Source organism: Aspergillus affinis (assembly GCF_023601865.1).
Source record: "Aspergillus affinis strain CMG 70 chromosome Unknown NODE_37_length_269496_cov_86_605002, whole genome shotgun sequence".
NCBI classification, from domain to species: domain Eukaryota; kingdom Fungi; phylum Ascomycota; class Eurotiomycetes; order Eurotiales; family Aspergillaceae; genus Aspergillus; species Aspergillus affinis.
The window spans coordinates 23080-40030 of record NW_026515818.1 but is presented as its reverse complement, the minus strand read 5'-3'; the positions used below and the strand labels follow the sequence as shown (position 1 = coordinate 40030).

General features: G+C 52.0%; 5 protein-coding genes across 5 annotated transcripts; 4 read left to right on the top strand and 1 right to left on the bottom strand.

Moving 5' to 3' along the window:
* Nucleotides 1-1016: 1016 nt before the first annotated feature.
* KD926_006730 (uncharacterized protein) lies at nucleotides 1017-4832 on the top strand (the record flags this gene model as incomplete). The annotated part of the gene is made up of 8 exons (XM_053099734.1): nucleotides 1017-1224; nucleotides 1295-1886; nucleotides 1961-2386; nucleotides 2946-3103; nucleotides 3155-3828; nucleotides 3882-3964; nucleotides 4020-4431; nucleotides 4482-4832. The coding sequence occupies 8 exons, from the start codon at nucleotides 1017-1019 to the stop codon at nucleotides 4830-4832; spliced, it is 2904 nt and encodes a 967-aa protein (XP_052956473.1).
* Nucleotides 4833-6423: 1591 nt separating this feature from the next.
* On the bottom strand, nucleotides 6424-9280 carry KD926_006729 (mRNA-binding ubiquitin-specific protease UBP3; the record flags this gene model as incomplete). Its single annotated transcript, XM_053099733.1, has 5 exons — nucleotides 6424-7488; nucleotides 7552-7714; nucleotides 7771-7877; nucleotides 7930-8673; nucleotides 8729-9280. The coding sequence occupies 5 exons, from the start codon at nucleotides 9278-9280 to the stop codon at nucleotides 6424-6426; spliced, it is 2631 nt and encodes an 876-aa protein (XP_052956472.1).
* A 1225-nt stretch (nucleotides 9281-10505) lies between these two features.
* On the top strand, nucleotides 10506-12371 carry KD926_006728 (RING-type E3 ubiquitin transferase MAG2; the record flags this gene model as incomplete). Its single annotated transcript, XM_053099732.1, has 1 exon — nucleotides 10506-12371. One exon carries the CDS (start codon nucleotides 10506-10508, stop codon nucleotides 12369-12371), a length of 1866 nt encoding a protein of 621 aa, XP_052956471.1.
* Nucleotides 12372-13212: 841 nt separating this feature from the next.
* On the top strand, nucleotides 13213-13808 carry KD926_006727 (uncharacterized protein; the record flags this gene model as incomplete). Its single annotated transcript, XM_053099731.1, has 3 exons — nucleotides 13213-13279; nucleotides 13333-13679; nucleotides 13761-13808. 3 exons carry the CDS (start codon nucleotides 13213-13215, stop codon nucleotides 13806-13808), a joined length of 462 nt encoding a protein of 153 aa, XP_052956470.1.
* Nucleotides 13809-15069: 1261 nt separating this feature from the next.
* erg4 (c-24(28) sterol reductase) lies at nucleotides 15070-16829 on the top strand (the record flags this gene model as incomplete). Its single annotated transcript, XM_053099729.1, has 4 exons — nucleotides 15070-16103; nucleotides 16149-16480; nucleotides 16545-16762; nucleotides 16818-16829. 4 exons carry the CDS (start codon nucleotides 15070-15072, stop codon nucleotides 16827-16829), a joined length of 1596 nt encoding a protein of 531 aa, XP_052956469.1.
* Between the last annotated feature and the right edge of the window lie 122 nt (nucleotides 16830-16951).

Below are 16951 nucleotides of genomic sequence, written 5' to 3'. Positions count from 1 at the left end.
CTGAATCTGGCAGTAGCAGAGGGACTGCTTGATCAACTCAAAGGAGCCAAAACCTTACCGGAAGATTAGTAGAGATAGAAATCTTGAGTGGGGTGGGCATTCACTTGTCACCGGGGCCAGTATGGGACTTAAGACCAAATTGAGAGTGACAAGCAACAAAAGATGGTGAAGGACTGGTTTTCTTTTGAACAGCACGCATTCACTCTGGAGCGTAACGCGACAACACCATCACTAGGGTTGCGTTGGGTCTCCTGGGATGTTCTCTAGTGCTTGTTCTTTCTTCCACGTCCGCACTGACTGTCAGCTACCGGTAAATTCATGGCCAGCAAAGAGACTGGCCTAGCTATTGACCATAAGGCGTTGCTGAGGAGTTTTAATACTAAACAGATCCAGTTGACTCAGTTGACTCAGAATAGTAACTTTCTAGTAAATATATGTAGTGACCAGAAGTGACGTTGGAATCAGAACAACATATCCAGCCTCTCTCTAAGCATCTAGGATGATCTACAGCACGAGAAATGCACTAAATGCACCATATGATTATGCATTTCTAAATCCAAGCGTCTTGGTTGACAACAAATGAGGCAGAAGTGGTGGGGAGGCATCGACCCCTACGGACTTACTCCACCTCCTCCCTGCTTTGCTTGCCTCCCTCCCCCCCCCCCTCTTTTTCTTTTCTTCCCGACAACTGCGACTACCTTTTCTTCAACATTAACCTTCTTTTTTCCCTCCCTCTAGTACGCAAGCTAGTTTCTTCTGCTATCTCCCTTTCCAACACGACTGCTCGTTATATCCGCCTTGTAGCCTCGAAACAGGGACCGAAGAGGTCCATTTCGAGCTGCAGGCCGTCGATATTCCCCGCGCGATTCGGCTCCTGCGGTTCACGAAGCTTGACGACGCCACCCCAAATCTCGAATACCGATCTCCTCTTTCCCCTGAATAGCATTTTACGCCTTTTGCCGCGTTGTGTCACCATTTTCACGACCCACCCCAACACCAACACCGAACTCAGCGCGATGAATGATACCACTCCCTCTCCGACCCCCGGCCCAGCGACGAAGCCATCTCCTAGCTCGAAATCCCCGCCAACGTCAACGGCCGGAACCAAGCGCAAGCGGTCGCCGGCTGGTAAATATTACGCCGTCAAGGTGGGCTATCAACCAGGAGTGTATAATTTGTGGAACGAATGCTTGACCCAGGTGACGGGATACAAAGGCGCAGTGTGTAGGTCTTCGGATTGAGGCAGTTCCATCCATGCAATTGAGCACGTCAAGGGCTAACACCAGTTGCTCAGTCCAGGCATTTTCTACGTATGAAGACGCGAGTGCATTTCTGACGGGCACCCCCCCCCCCAACGCGCGGGGTGCCACGCCCCTGGATGCAGAACCTACTCGATTCTACGGCGTTCAGCGCGGACGAGTTCCCGGCGTATACACGAATTGGGCAAAGGCCCAAGATCAAATCAAAGGATTTACTCGACCTCGGTATAAGAAATTTCCCACCCGGGCAGAGGCGGAGGCGTTCGTGAAGCAGGGTCAAGGGAGCAGCGGCGCTTCGTTTGCTGCGTCCGCGCCCAATCTGCAGCGTCTGCCGGGGGCCCCTGGAATGACGGACGAGGCCCCGCGAGACGAGCAGGGCGAATTGTTTGAGGCGGGCGATAGTTTTCTTCCCCCGGGCGCCGAGGACGGTTTCGACCCCAACGTCCTTTTCGATCCCAAAACCGGCAAAGTAGTCTACAAATCGAAGGAGCAAAAAAGTGCCACGAAGACAATGCCGACAGGTCCTCCCGGCATGCTGCGAATCTACACGGATGGCAGCTCTCTCAAGAATGGCCGCGCCCTTGCATCAGCGGGCGTTGGCGTATATTTCGGGCCTGGAGATAAAAGGTTTGCCGTCCTCCACTTTCGGCCTCTTGTTTTTTCTCCTTTGTTTCCATTCGCTGATGCTCGACTCTGCCTAGTAGAAATGTTTCCGAGCCCCTCAAAGGTAGCCGTCAAACGAATCAGCGGGCTGAATTAACGGCAATCCTGCGAGCCTTGGACATTGCACCGCGGCATCGAGACGTGACCATATTTACAGATAGCCGGTACGCGATCGACTGCGTCACTTCCTGGTTCATCAAATGGCGGAAGAACAATTGGATGACTGCCGGCAATAAACCGGTTGAGAATAAAGACTTGGTCCAATCCATACTCGTAAAGATAGAAGAGCGCGAGGAACTCAAGGTCAAGACCTTGTTCGAATGGATCAAGGGCCATAATTCAGATCCTGGCAACGAGGCGGCCGACCGCCTCGCCGTCAGCGGCGCCAAGCGTGGCGTGTCAGAAAAGGCGGCCGCGATGGAGGCTATGAAGGATATTCCGGACGAGGAATTCGATGATGATCTGTGAATCAAGAATTCTTTTCCCTTCGTCCACCTTTGTTTCCTGCTATTGTGTTCCCCTGACGAACGATAATGATGGATTTGCGTTTGTTCGAACCGAGCGGACTGGCTAGGTTGTCTGCATTGTATGTTTGTTATGTGCCAGCGTGAGAATTTAATAAGCCATAAGCTATAGTTAAACCACCAGCACAACCGTAGGATCATTCGTGGCACCGAATAGACGATGAATGCTTTCATGGGGTCGAGCAATCGGTCGCCTGTTACCCCATCGGGCATGGCGGCATGTGGCTTCCTCAGTCATCCGGTTTGGCCTGAGGTTTTCTTCTCCGTTCGTCCCTCTCTATCCTCCCTCTCATCGGAGTTTATCATATTGTGCATTGCTCAAGACAATAGTTCAACTCTATTTATATTTTTCTCTTTTAACTCCATGACAAGACAATTCTCGACCGGCAACATCTGGATCATGGTTGAATAACACACGCTTGTCCCCAAATCTGCGTGCAATACATACCTCCAAAACTTCCTTGGCGTCGTCGACATATTTGGCATTGTATTTTTATAGAATAGGATCGCCCACCTGGCGAAGTCAAGGACGGTGCAGTATGCCCGCTCTTTCGTTGATCAATTTCAACATCGTTTGTGCCACCCTGGGCGGCTTTATCTCGGTGTTCGGGCTCGTGTCCTACTTATTTAAGGAGCGATTCTACCTGTCCGAAGCATGTTCGTTGACTATCCCCAGTCATCCATTGTCCGAAACTGACACAGACTCAGTGATATCCCTTCTGGCGGGGGTCATCTTTTCCCCGCATGCCGCCAATTTCATACGGCCTCATGAGTATGCACAAGGCTCCGAACAGAACCTAGAGGAGATCACTCTGTATTTCACGCGACTCGTGCTGGGAGTGCAGCTAGTTCTTGCCGGAGTCCAGCTCCCTAAACGTTATCTTCAAATCGAATGGCGGAGTCTGTCGCTTCTCCTGGGGCCGGGGATGGCCGCTATGTGGATATGCAGTAGCTTGGTTGTTTGGGCGATGATCCCGAACTTCGAGTTTGTCCATGCCCTTGTAGTCGGGGCCTGCGTTACCCCCACGGATCCGGTTCTTTCGAACTCCATCGTGAAGGGGAAGTTTGCCGACAGGAATGTTCCCCGTGCCTTACAGCGGATCATTGTCGCCGAGTCTGGTGCTAACGATGGCCTTGGGTATCCTTTTCTGTTCTTTGGCCTCTATCTTCTCAAGTACGTGGGTATGAGTGGCGAGGGGTACAGCGGAGGTGCCGGGAAAGCCATGGGTCTGTGGTTTTACGAGACTTGGGCCTACACCGTCCTCTTAAGCGTTGTCTACGGCACCACCGTGGGTTGGATTTCCCGCGAACTGCTTCATTGGGCGGAGGAAAAGCGGTACGTTGACCGGGAGAGCTTCCTTGTCTTCGCCATCGCCCTTTCGGTATGTTTCCCAAATTCGTAAACCGTGGCTATTGATGACTGATATTGCGATAGCTTTTCATCTTGGGAACTTGCGGCATGATCGGGACCGACGACCTGCTTGCATGTTTTGTGGCTGGCAACGTTTTCACTCAAGAGTAAGCATCCCACCAATTGCAGGTCAAGAGATTCCACGCTGACCTGCAATTGAAGTGATTGGTTCCGTTTGGAGACGATGGATGATTCGTTGCAACCGACGATCGATATGCTGCTGAACCTGGCAGTTTTCATGTGGTTTGGCGCCGTCTGTCCGTGGTCCTCGTTTCTCAATAACGAGATTATTACCATCTATCGCCTAGTATTCCTAGGAGTCTTGATCTTACTTGTCCGCCGGATACCCGTCATTCTGGCAATGCACAAATACATCAACCAGATCGAGAATCTATTTCAGGCCTTCTTTGTCGGTTTCTTTGGGCCGATTGGAGTGGGGGCCGTCTTCTACCTATCGATCAGCCGCGAGTTTCTGCGTCAGATTACCACCTCTGACGGGCAGGTGCGTGAGGATGCCCAGCGAGTCTCGGAGGCGGTCGATGTAGTGGTGTGGTTTCTGGTCATCTGCAGTATCGTGAGTTCATCCCCTTTTACAAAAAATTCTTTCTCATTCAGGGCCTGCAGGTTGTCCATGGTCTGTCCATCCCCTTGGTGAAAGCAGGGTATCATATTCCCCGGACCATTTCCCATGCACTAAGTAATGCTACGACGATCGAAGTTGAGCCTGTCTCAATCGCGAATGTGCAGCATACCCATAGTACTGCGACCCGCGACCCCGAGGCTGCCAACACTCGAGGCCGCAAGCGCCCTTCGTCGCAGGCACCGTTGTCAACCGTGCTTCGAGTTGGTCGATCAATCATCAGGCCTCGTTCGACGGATCAGCCTCGACTAGGTACTGGCTATGCCGAAGAGCCCGAACGACCGGTGAAGCTCGTGGTCACTGGGACGACCCCTCCGGATGCAGCGAGCAGGTAGTCCGTCCTTTGTCAAACATAGAAACTTGTGATTTGTCGGTTTCAGCGATACGGCCTTGATAGTGTTTTGTTATATTCGGATCATTAATTATAGAATGTTTTCCCATGGACGGGTACAATAGGCTAAGGATTTGTTGGTTGATTATTTCGAAATTGAATCTGAATCACTATGTCCTGTTACAAACAACAGAGTTTTACAAACTCGGACTGACCAAGATCTTGCCTCACTTATTCTGTTAGACTACTATCTACATGACCCTAACATGTCTAAGGTCAGAAGAGACTAGAACTCCTAACACACGGACACGTTGCACATAGCCATTGTGTCCGACCCAGTTCAATATAAAATTAAGAAGATTTTCGAATTTTTCTAGGACAAAGCTTTTAGGTAGTGTCTCGCTGCACCCAAGTACCCGTTCCACCGACACACGCCGCACCTCCATATCATCACATACATCGCCTTTTAGTTTCGGTCCCTTGGCATCGCTCTCTCGGTACCTCTCTCGTTCTCTCGTTCTTCCAATAGTTCGTCGTTGGCACATGGTGCATGTAAATGATCCATTGCCTCACGCCGCCATAAGAGAAAAGATAGAAGGATCATGGAAGAGCATGAGAGCTGAGGGGAGAGGTAGAGAGAGGAGTGGAGGAAGAAGAACATGGGAGGACTGAATGGAACATGCAAGAGATGATCATTCCAGACAGCTTCCTCCCGCCACCGTTGGAAATCCAAGGAATCAGTCGCCATCAGAGGGGGGATTCGCCCATTTCCCCCTCTGTTTCTCAAGGAAGAACAATAAGAATATTGTCCGTTTGCAGGTCCTGATCCCTCGTTCTGCGTCTTATTTCTCGACATCATCCGAGCCTCCGTTTTCAGACGAATGAGCAAGAAAAAGGTAGAACGTACCACATCATCACTAGCGTCCTCATCCACGCGTCTATGGAAAAATAGGAAACATTCGTTCAGTCGTTAAGAGTCCCATTCACACGTCCACATATCAGAATCCAATCTGCTTCCGCCAAAGCAAATCGAGGGATATGCGAGGAAAATAAACTGGGGTATATATCAGAGCGACAGTCCACTAGATGGAGCATCGCAAACAGTTGGAATCGATCAAAGAAATGATGAATCAATCCATCACTAAGAACAGAGTTTCTTGATTCATTCATCACGAATGCAAAAAGCAATATGCAGGAAGAAGGAAGTAAACAAGATATTAAAAAAGAAACTGTAATTGAAATCGAAGAAAATGAGAAGGCAAAGGAAAAATCGAAGCGGGTATTGAAAATGTTGGAGATGATGATTCTAGTCGTCCCAAAGAGAAGCGCCCCCACAACTCTTTAGGTAGATTTGACTTGTCTCCGCAATCGATGTAGAGTTCAATAAATGTTGACCAGGAAAAGTTACTTCCATGGCTTCCCTAGGATGGCGCAGGGTTCACCCCGCTTGTCAAAGAATAGTCTTTTTTTTGTTCTTTTTTTGTTTTTAGATGATAGGTAAATGCCTTTCTTCAGATGAAGAGGAAAGAGGAATCACTGCCTTCGTGTTGTAGTTGTATGTATGTGCAGTTGGGGAAAGAGAAAACACGAAACAATCAGGCAATCCGCTCGTAAAATAGCAGATATGCCACCTTGTTGTCTCGAATGCTATATCGGTCATGAGACGTGCGGGACGAATTCCCGTTCACAACCGCCGAGGTGGACTTCTTGCTGGAGTGACCACTGGAACCGGCTCCGTTAACCTGGCTCCAGCCTCGTTCGTTGTCGGACTGTTCCAGATCATCAATATGATCGTAGATATTTGCATTGGGATCCTTATCGCGCTTGTGCTGCTCGAGTGCCACCGCAAGCACCTTGGGATCTTCTTCGCCTCCGGCCTCGGCAACATCTTCGGCTCGAACGCGCCGAATGACAGTGTCATCCAGGCGAATCCATTCGCGACCATTCTGGCGGCGCACGTCCACAGTATAATGACCGCCGCTGGCATTCTTGCCGTGGTGATAGATCACTCCAATCAGGCGGTACTTGGGAAGACCGCCCTGAGTCATCATGATATTGCGTCTGTTCGGAGGAAATACTTCACGCGGAATTTCCAAGTCCAAGGGGTATCCAATTTTCTTCCAGATCTTCTGTGTCCCATTGGTCACGCTGTCATATTGGAAGCGCTTGAGGTGGAGGATCAGCACGGGCGGCAGGTCCTCGATGAAGACCTGCTTCGTCGCGGTGACATTGGAGCCCCGCGACGAGTTGAAGTCGCCTTGGATGCTCTCAGGCCTAGTCAAGCCCTTGAGAGCGTCAACAATATTGCTAATCTCGGGGGAGCCGATGTCCAGCTGAAGAGGTTGGTAAGGTTCCAGGGTCACAGAGGTCTTGTTGCCAGGGACCCTGAACTCGGATCGGATCTTGCCGCCAAAGATCTTGGTTATGGGAGATTCTTGGGCGATGTGGCCGGACGATCGCGTCACTGCCGGCTTTTGTTTGTGACCAACTTCCATCCACCCGTCCCCAGACTCTCCGTCCGTGGCAGAGGATTCGTCATTAGAAGGGGCTGCCGACCCGTCAGGCGCGGAAGAAGCATCCTTCGCAGCACGAGCACATTCTTCATGCATCTCTTCCAGCAAAAAGCCCAAGAATTCCTGAGCATCCTGCTGATGGCCACGCTAGAAACACATGTTAGCACAAAAAGAGAACATTTGCGTAATATGAACCAGGTTACAACTTACTCGCATATCGCGGAAGCGTGGAAGCTGTCTAATAACTTGATAAACAAATTCCGGAATAAAAGCTTCGCCGTACTCTTCCAGCTCGTTGGCCTTCAATCGTAGTTTCAATTGTTCTTCTGATTGAGCAGCGTCGATAATACGGAATTCTTTCATAAACATAATCCTAAAAGCAGGGAAATCAGTGTTTGTTGCAAATCAAGAGGTAAAACGCCAGCTTACATAGCATCAACTAATGGAAAATCGCTGTGGAAGCTATGCGACGCTCGTCTGCCGATATGATCCAAAAACTGATAGAAAGGAACGCACGAAACCAGAATTTGAAGGACCTAAGCTTTGTTAGACGGAGTAAGAAGAGAAAAGAACGAAGGGTGGGCATACAGAATTCATATAACACATGTTCCCAGTATTTACAAGTCCTCTGGGTTCAAGGAAAGCAACTTTATCGCTGTATTGAGAGACATCATCTCCAAGACTCGTCAAGACATCTGCAAGCGACTCGTTCTTAGGCTTGACCACGCCGTTTGACACAGCAGATGGGGTTCCCGAAGCGGCCGCGCCCTTGGCAAGTGCCTTGGAGCGAACAAGATCCGCCCAGGACTTAGGTGCCGCAGGGGGGGAGGCTGGCTTGGGCGCCTCTTCGGAGCTACCGTGGGCGGATGCACTCTCAGGTGCAGTCGCACTGGCCTCATCGGTGATAACACCTTCGGATGGCTTTGCCACGGCTTCGGCGGAACGACTGACTTCCTCCTTAGTTACTTGGCGCGAAGCGACACCCGATACCACCGGAACAACGGGCACCACGGAGGCTCCTGATTTGGACCCTTTAGACTGCGACTGGGGACGTGCAGCAGGATGAACGGCCGACGACGGCGTAGTCGGCTGCGTAGAATTCGCAGTAGCCGTCGGGGCGACGGACAGGGTTGGAGACTGAGGTTCCGATGGTGTCTGTGCAAGCGAATCGGCGGGTTTCTGGTCGCCAGCTTTCTCAACGACGGACCGCTGAGAAACATCTTTCGAGGGGAGCTCAACCGAAGCTGACGAAGACTGCAACAACCGGTCTTTCCGTCGGCGGCGGGGGACTCTGGCGGGAAATGGTAGTTCAGGAACAGAGAGCCAAGGAAGCTGTGTTTTTGTCAGAGATTTTGTGTCAGAGATGTCGGTGGGAATGGGGACTTACGGGCGGGTTGAATGGCTCTTTGGGCTCTGAGGCCGGGGCGGGGGCCGGGGCCGGAGCGATCTTTTCCGCCGGAGGGACAGACGGCGAGGGTATGGCAGGGCTAGGTACCGGATGGACGGGAAGAATCGCCGGGGACTGCGCTTGCATACCGAACGGAGCAGGCGCCGGGCCAACAGTAGGCGACATGGCGGGCTGGAGGGGAGTCGAGGTCCTGGGCTGCATAGGAAGTGACGGAGGGGGCATGTGGGCGGGAGCCATGACCGGCTGTGCAGGAGGGTATGACGAAACGAACATCGGTGCGTACGGAGGCTGGAATGGACGAGGAGGTGGTTGCATCTGGGGGTACGGCGGCGCTGCCGTCGGATGATACCAATGAGGATATTGCTGCGGCGAGTAAGCGGGAGGGAATTGGCCATTCATGTGAGGAGGATATCCCATGTATGCGGGAGGCGAGCGCATATTGGGAGGTCCCGTGTACATGTCTTGCTGTCTTCGAGAAGCGGCCAAGGGTGGCTGCCCATGGGGCATAGCGGGCAGGTGATGGTTCATCATGTCTAGACGTCGGAGGGTCGTCTCGACGATTCAGCCACGCGTTGCCTCAATGGGAGCCATGCGAATCGGGGAGGAGACGGGAAGAGGGAGGCGATGTCGAGACGGAAAGGGAGAGGAGAGAAAGGCGTGAACACCCGTCTAAGCAGCCATTCTTAACTTCGCAATCGGAGGACTAAAGACCGTAAAGATAAATTGGCGCAGTCGATGGGGGAAGAAGTTTGGCGCTGGTGGTCCTGTTCAAGCCTAAGGGATTTGTTAAAATGGTGCGCGATCGGGGGAGGGAAGGAGAGAGGGAACGATGAAAGCACGATGAAATTAAAGGGGGGGGGGAGGGAGATGAACAACATACCTGAGACAGGACGCTTAAGTGAGAAGACAGAAGATTGACTATACCTCGAGTTGGGGGAGGGCGCGAGGAACCAGCGACGACAGACAAGGCGGAGGGCAGAGCAAGAGAGAGGAGTTGCTGAGCTGAGATGAGATGATGTTTTTTTGGGTGCGCACGTGCCTGAGGCGCCGGTCGTGCCAAGACATGACATACTCCGTACTCGCCCCTCTCGCCCGTTTCTCTCTCTCTCTCTCCCCCTCTATCTCTGTTCCCTCCCTCCACCTCAAGTCTAGGAGAAGCAAGCATCGCCATCCTCTGCTGCTTCTCCTCCCCTTTCCATCCTTAGAGTTACTATGGGATGAATTTGTTTCGTTTTCATCCATAACCCCTTTCTTTTCCTCGGGCCAAATTGATCGGCGCAGTCTCTGGCGCAAGATACCCTCGGAGTCATTCCCCTCGCTTCTTCTCTTCCTCCGGCTGCGACGCAGCGATCCACGCTCATTTCGAACAAGTGGGCAATGTCATCCAATGCTGGCCAGACATCAGGCTCTTCCAAACCGCTGAATATTTCGAGTCAATCCGCATCCGCAACATTTCACTCGGCCCCTTCGGTTGATAGCGGTTCGCAACGACGTGCGGGAGGCTCGGGCAGTTTTGGAGCAGGATTATCATCAAGGAACTCAAGTTCTCCGAGAAACTATCAGTCTCGGAGGAATAGGCACAAAGAAGCGCGTCCTCGGTTGCTGGATGATGACGATTATAGCGAATCCGTAGGTGTCCCCTCTCTTCCCCCGGCCGGATTGAGTCAATCCATTCTGATCAAGTGTGGAACACATTGAATAGGCCATCATGAGATCAACTACCAGTCGTAAGGGACAGACGTCCATTACCCATCTTATGAACTTTTCCCTTCCCCCACGCCCGCAGTATCAACCCCCACCGCGCAACATCCGCCGGTATGGGTCATGGGGTCTGGGGTCCGGATACCACGCTATGGACAAGGCTCGATATGTTCATGCAAATTATCGATTTATCGTAACGCCCAATAGAAGTTATAAAGCCCAAGCAGCTAATGCGGATGTTCACTTGGACTGGGATTCCGTTCTCCAGGTGCTAGTGTCGGCTGAAACCCAATCCGCCAGCTGCCCCATTTGCTTATCGACGCCAGTAGCCCCTCGAATGGCTCGGTGCGGTCATATATTCTGTCTCCCGTGTCTGATTCGCTACATGCACTCGACCGACGACGAGAATCGTGCTCCTGAGAAGAAAGCACGGTGGAAAAAATGCCCCATCTGCTGGGACTCGATCTATATCTCGGAGACTCGGCCTGTGCGATGGTTCCGCGGCCAGGAGGGCGATTTGCCCGTCGAGGGTGGAGATGTGGTGTTACGGCTGGTCAAGAGGGAACCGGGTAGCACGTTAGCCCTCCCTCGAGACGGTGCGGAGGGTCTTGGACCTGAAGAGGATATTCCGTGGTACCACGCTGCGGAAGTCGCCGACTATGGCCGTATGATGAAAGGGGGCGAGGACTACATGAACGCCCAGTACGATCTCGAGATCGAAGAGCTCCGTCGGCAGGAGCTAGAGGATGAGCTTCTTTTCGGTGACGAGACCACATGGACCCGAAAGGCCGTTGCCGCCATCAATGATGCCAAAGTGAAGCTCCAGGGCATTGGCAACCCACCCGATATCTCACACCAAACTCCTGTCACGAGACAAGCAAGGGATCCCGTCCCTATACAGTCTCCTCCAGATGAGGTTGCCGTCATGTATACGTCTCAGCATGCGACTAAGTCGGGGAAGAGTTCCTCGGCAGAGTCAACATCACCGCTGGCTACTTCAAGCGAGACAGATCACATCACACAAGCCATGGGCCAGGTCGACCTCGGCTCGGGGCCCGATGCAAAGTTTAAGCAGAGAGAGCCGGGAATCGGCCGAATGCGACAAACTAACGGCTCCCAAGCCCCCGACCATCCATTTTATTTCTACCAGGCTCTGCCTCAGTTCTACCTCTCCCCTCTAGACATTCGCATTCTAAAGGCTGCTTTTGGTGATTACTCCGTGTTTCCCGCCACTATTCTTCCCCGGGTCGAGCATATCTCCACTGGACATATTGTCGATGATGAGCTTCGCAAACGGGTCAAATACCTCGGTCATCTCCCCCAGGGCTGCGAAGTGAATTTCCTTGAGTGCGACTGGAGAGATGTGGTTGTGCCCGAAACCCTAGAACAATTCGGTGCTGAAACTGGTCGGCGACGAAAGCGAAACAAGGAGAAAGAGATGCGCGAGGAGAAGGACCGAGTTCGTGCAGAGAAGGAGGATGACAAGCGGTGGGTTGCATCTCATCGGAAGAGATCCAGCATGGGCATCAGCGATCCGCCATTTTCCGATCGAGATTTCCAGCCATTGGCGAGCGGGGCATTTGATATTGGTCCATCTTCCGCATCGCCTCCGCAGCCCTCATCGAATTTCGGGGCGTTAGCGTCACCCTCAACCAGTCCTCCAGGGGCTCGCACTGTATGGGGGACGGCCGCCGTAGCACACTCCGAACCGACCGATTTGCAACCCGGAATCACTCCTCGCGATGGGTGGCTTGAGGGATGGGAAGAGGAATTGTTTGCCCAACAGGAGCGAGAGCTCCTAGCACAGACGGCTACCGAAGCTGGAAGCAGCAACCCTCCTCCACCCTCGACTACGGGCGGAAAGAAGAAGAAAGGCAAGAAGATTACGTTGATGTCAACAAATATCCAGAGAGGTGCCTAGCCTTTTTGTCTTCATTTTGGTTCCCGCTTTCTTTTATCCCTCGTGAATGATTGTCTAGATTTAACCCTCATAATGGTTTGACCCATTGAGTGTAATTATTGTCGTTTTTTTTTCTGGAGTGTGGGTAAGATGTATTTTCCGGGAGACGCATGAACAAGGAGTTAGATGGATTTTGTTCTTATTGCATTTGTTGAAACTATATACATACACATATTAACGTGAAAACATGATCAAATGAATAGATTCTGTTCCTATTCTTTCCTCCCCCTATCTTTCCTACAGGTCCTCTGTTTCCAATAGACATTTTAGCTTATGCAATCCTGGCGCACTGCTCCGATTAATCAGGGGTAAATAGCCAATGCGAGAGAAAAGGAAAAAATTAATTGCTCGATAGATATGTCTCGAGGGTCTCGACCCAACGAAATAAATCAGCGACTGGTCGTTCTCTCTGAGACAGCATGCTCCCCAAACGGTCCCTGATCGTCCCTTGCCCAGGAAGAGACGGGTACGCCGGTGCTAGCAAGTGAGACAAGCAAGTCGACAGAACCAATTATCGGGGCGTGGCAAGTCCTCCAGTTGCTCCACCACAGAGAACACTGTCGATCCCCTTCGATATTGTATGAATTGTTTCCTGTTGAACCGGATTTTGCTCGATTCAGACCGCGGAACCGCGACCGACATGTCACCCTAATATTTTTAGATTGTCTTCCTGCAGACATCTTTGGGACATAAATATCGCAGTTGTCCCCCCTCCCATTCCGTCCGGTCTATCATATCCACCATATCCACCATATCCATCTAATCGTAGCTTTTTAACCTTCACGCTTTTCTCACCCACAAAATGAAGCTTTCCGTTGCCGTTGCCTCCGTCCTGGCCGCCAGTGCCTCCGCTTTCGACAAGTACCAGCGTAAGACTTGCCCTTCCATATAGCCTCCTGTCCAGCGTATCTGACCCAAATAGCCTGGGGAAAGCGTGATTACTCCTGCGTCAACATCTACCAGGGCATCCCCGACAACTCGACCGTGGCTCCTGGTGACCAGATTGACCTCCGATTCAACCGTGCCCCGACGACTCACTGCGCCGACCCCCTGAACAAGTACGAGGCCGACAGCTACAGCGTCTGGTTGTACAACAACCCCGTGCGCCACCTCGACACTATCCACTTCGACCAGCAGCTCCGATTGAAGACCGGCATCCGCGAGTCGGACGGCGCCGTCACCGTCACCATCCCCAAGAACGCCACCGCCGTCAAGGACAACTCCGTCTGGTACCTGCGGGTGGATACCGTCCTGTCCAATGCTCCTCAGGTAAGTTGGGCTACCAGTGGTCTGAATGTTTACAGTACCTTTCTTCATAACATCCGAGATCTGTTCCTGACCATCCTGTAGATGCCGAGTCTCTACGACGCTCTCGGTCCTTTCTCCATCAAGGCTTGAAGGAACCCAAATCTATAAGATCGTTAGATCCGACGATGATTTTGGGTTTAGACGGTGCAATATGGACGTCCACATTAAGGTGGGGGTAGGCACAGGAAATCACGGAAGCAGCTTGAATTATGTTTAAGCAAATTATTTGACAGATTCTTAATATTCGTAAAAGTGTGACAAAAATACCGATTCTAGGCTGACAGTATTGGGTACCTTATAAGGAAGAGTATGGGAGATGTTGATTACCTCCGCTAAGCTAATGCAAGGTCCTGATATGATCAATCGATGCGCTTAAACGACCTCTCAACATCAAAGACAACCTGGTCCCGAGCGCATTTGCAAGATTCCCCCTTACCTGTGTAACACGATAAGCAAGCTCATAACCGTAAAAGAAGCTGATTCATTGTGCCGTTCCATACAGAACCCATCTGCTCAATTTAATACCAGACATTGGGCGTAGAGTCCCAGAACAATTTCGAGCATTCTCGACACATGTGAGACGATGTATACAGTATATGAATAAAGTGTCGGCGTGTCGCACCGACTGCGGCAGCAGCAGTATGCCGTGATGACCTCTTCTCCAGCCAGTGCGCATACCGGTCTCATGCGGTAGCGAGGAACACTTTTTAGCCTAACAAACTTCCAGCTCAGTACTATCTTTACGAAGTCATTTGACTCGGAAAAAAGATTCCATGGCTCCTGCTTCTTCCCCTGTCGCAAAGATATCGTCCATTCGCAAGTCGATAGAAAGCCATATTGGCACCAATTACAGGGCATACACCGGGAAAACCCCCGACCTGATGACTACCCACCAGAATGTCGGCATTATACAAAATAATACCGTACCTACGATACGCGCCCCGAGGAAATCAACATTCTCTGCCTTCCCTCTTTCATTTCTCCCTCATTTCCTCCTCGCGTCAATCCCGCCGCTTCTGGACTTTTCATTAGGGTTATTTTGGACCACCTGGACTTTCTCTTCTGCATTGCCCTCGTCGCATGGTCAGATCATAATGACTATCACACGCTCTCAGACGGGGAAAACCCCTAGGTAAGTCTCCCGTCATCCTGCCAGGGAATGTCCGCTGCGGCAAAATAAAAAAGAAGGGGGTCAAGTCGAATAAAAGAGGCCACCTGGTGGTTGTCGCCCCAATGCATTCGGCCTCGACCTCTCTTCCTTTACCGCCTAGGTCGCTCTCGGGCCTGGTCTCTGTGCAATTGCTTTTTCAAATGGCTTGAAACTGACCTCTGTGCCTTCTTCGCCAGGAAAATGGAGCGTCCTGGCTTCATTGAAACCCCCGGCCGTCGGGTCACCCGCAACAGCGCATTGGCATCTGACACCAACACTGATGATGCTTCCGACTCTGCTATCGATATTCGAGAAAACTCCAAGTCCGCGACTCGCAGGCGCACTTCCACAAAGCCGAAACCCGAGGATACCTCTGAGGACGCCTCAGAGGAAGAACCCAAGGGAAATGCGACGACCGAAAAGAAGCCTCGGGTGGTCGACGGTTGGGAGGAGGGCAAGGACCCCAAAATCGACTACAGCGGCCACTTTGAGTTTGGTGGCTCCTACGGCGTGCTGTCGATGATGATCGGGTTCCCGTTGTTGATGTACTACATGTGGATTGGCGCCACCTACTACGATGGCAAATTCCCCCGTCCGTCGGACGGCCAGAGTACCGCGGGCTTCGTCGCGCATCTGGTTCATTTGGTGTACGAGGGCGCGTTCCCCTCTTTGAAGGCGTGGACTATCTATTGGGTGTTCTTCGTCTTTGAAGGCGCCTGCTACTTGCTCCTCCCCGGCATCACCGTCATGGGTCGTCCGCTTCCGCAGCTCGGAGGCAAGCAGCTGCCCTACTACTGCTCGGCCGTCTGGTCCTTCTACACGAGCATTGTGCTGGCCTTGTTGCTGCATGTCACCGGGGTCTTCAAGCTCTACACCATCATCGACGAGTTCGGCCCTCTCCTGAGTGTCGCCATTCTGTCCGGCTTTCTGGTTTCTTTCATAGCCTATTTTTCGACACTGTACCGTGGCGCCGAGCACCGCATGACCGGCCATCACATCTATGACTTTTTCATGGGCGCCGAACTCAACCCTCGCATGTTCGGCATCCTGGATTTCAAGATGTTTTTCGAGGTCCGCCTCCCCTGGTACATTCTTCTTTTCGTCACCATGGGTGCGGCGGCCAGGCAGTACGAGGTCTACGGATACGTGTCTGGAGAAGTCGGGTTCCTGTTGATGGCGCATTTCCTCTACGCGAACGCCTGCTCCAAGGGCGAGGAGTGCATCGTGTCGACTTGGTAAGGCCTCTGGTCCGATTTGAGAGAAATGCTAACAAGGAGTAGGGACATGTACTATGAAAAATGGGGCTTCATGCTGATCTTCTGGAACCTGGCCGGTGTCCCGCTCAGTTACTGCCACTGCACGATCTATCTGGCCAACCACGACCCGGCCACCTACCACTGGAACCGCTACTTCCTGGTGGTTCTCTACGCCGCGTATCTCTTCGTTTACTGGATCTGGGACACGACTAACAGCCAGAAGAACCGCTTCCGCCAGCAGGAACGGGGTACCCTGGTCTTCCGGAAAACCTTCCCTCAGTTGCCGTGGCAGACCGTGGAGAACCCCAAGACGATCACTTCTGCGGACGGCTCGAAGATCTTGGTCGACGGCTGGTGTAAGTGATCTGATCCTTGTTGACCTCCAAAAAAAAAAAACGCCGTTGCTTACTCTTTGAACAGATGGCAAGGCTCGCAAGATCCATTACACCTGCGATCTCTTCTTCGCCTTGAACTGGGGCCTCATTACCGGCTTCAACAGCCCCTTCCCCTGGTTCTACCCTCTGTTCTTTGCGTGCATGATTAGCCACCGAGCCATGCGCGATATCCAGCGGTGCCGGAACAAGTACGGCGAAGCCTGGAGGGAGTACGAGAGACAAGTGCCCTACTTGTTTATTCCCGTGAGTTTTTAACCCGCGCATACCGCCTGCGATCAAATTCTAACCGGTAGAGCAGTATGTGATCTAAGAAGAACGACCCGATACCCTCAGACAGCTTCCGTCGCGATATTAATGGCCATGGTCGCGACGGGCGCTGCATTTTCAATTCATTCCCCGAACCTTTCGACTTCTATAGGGTCCTATGCACCG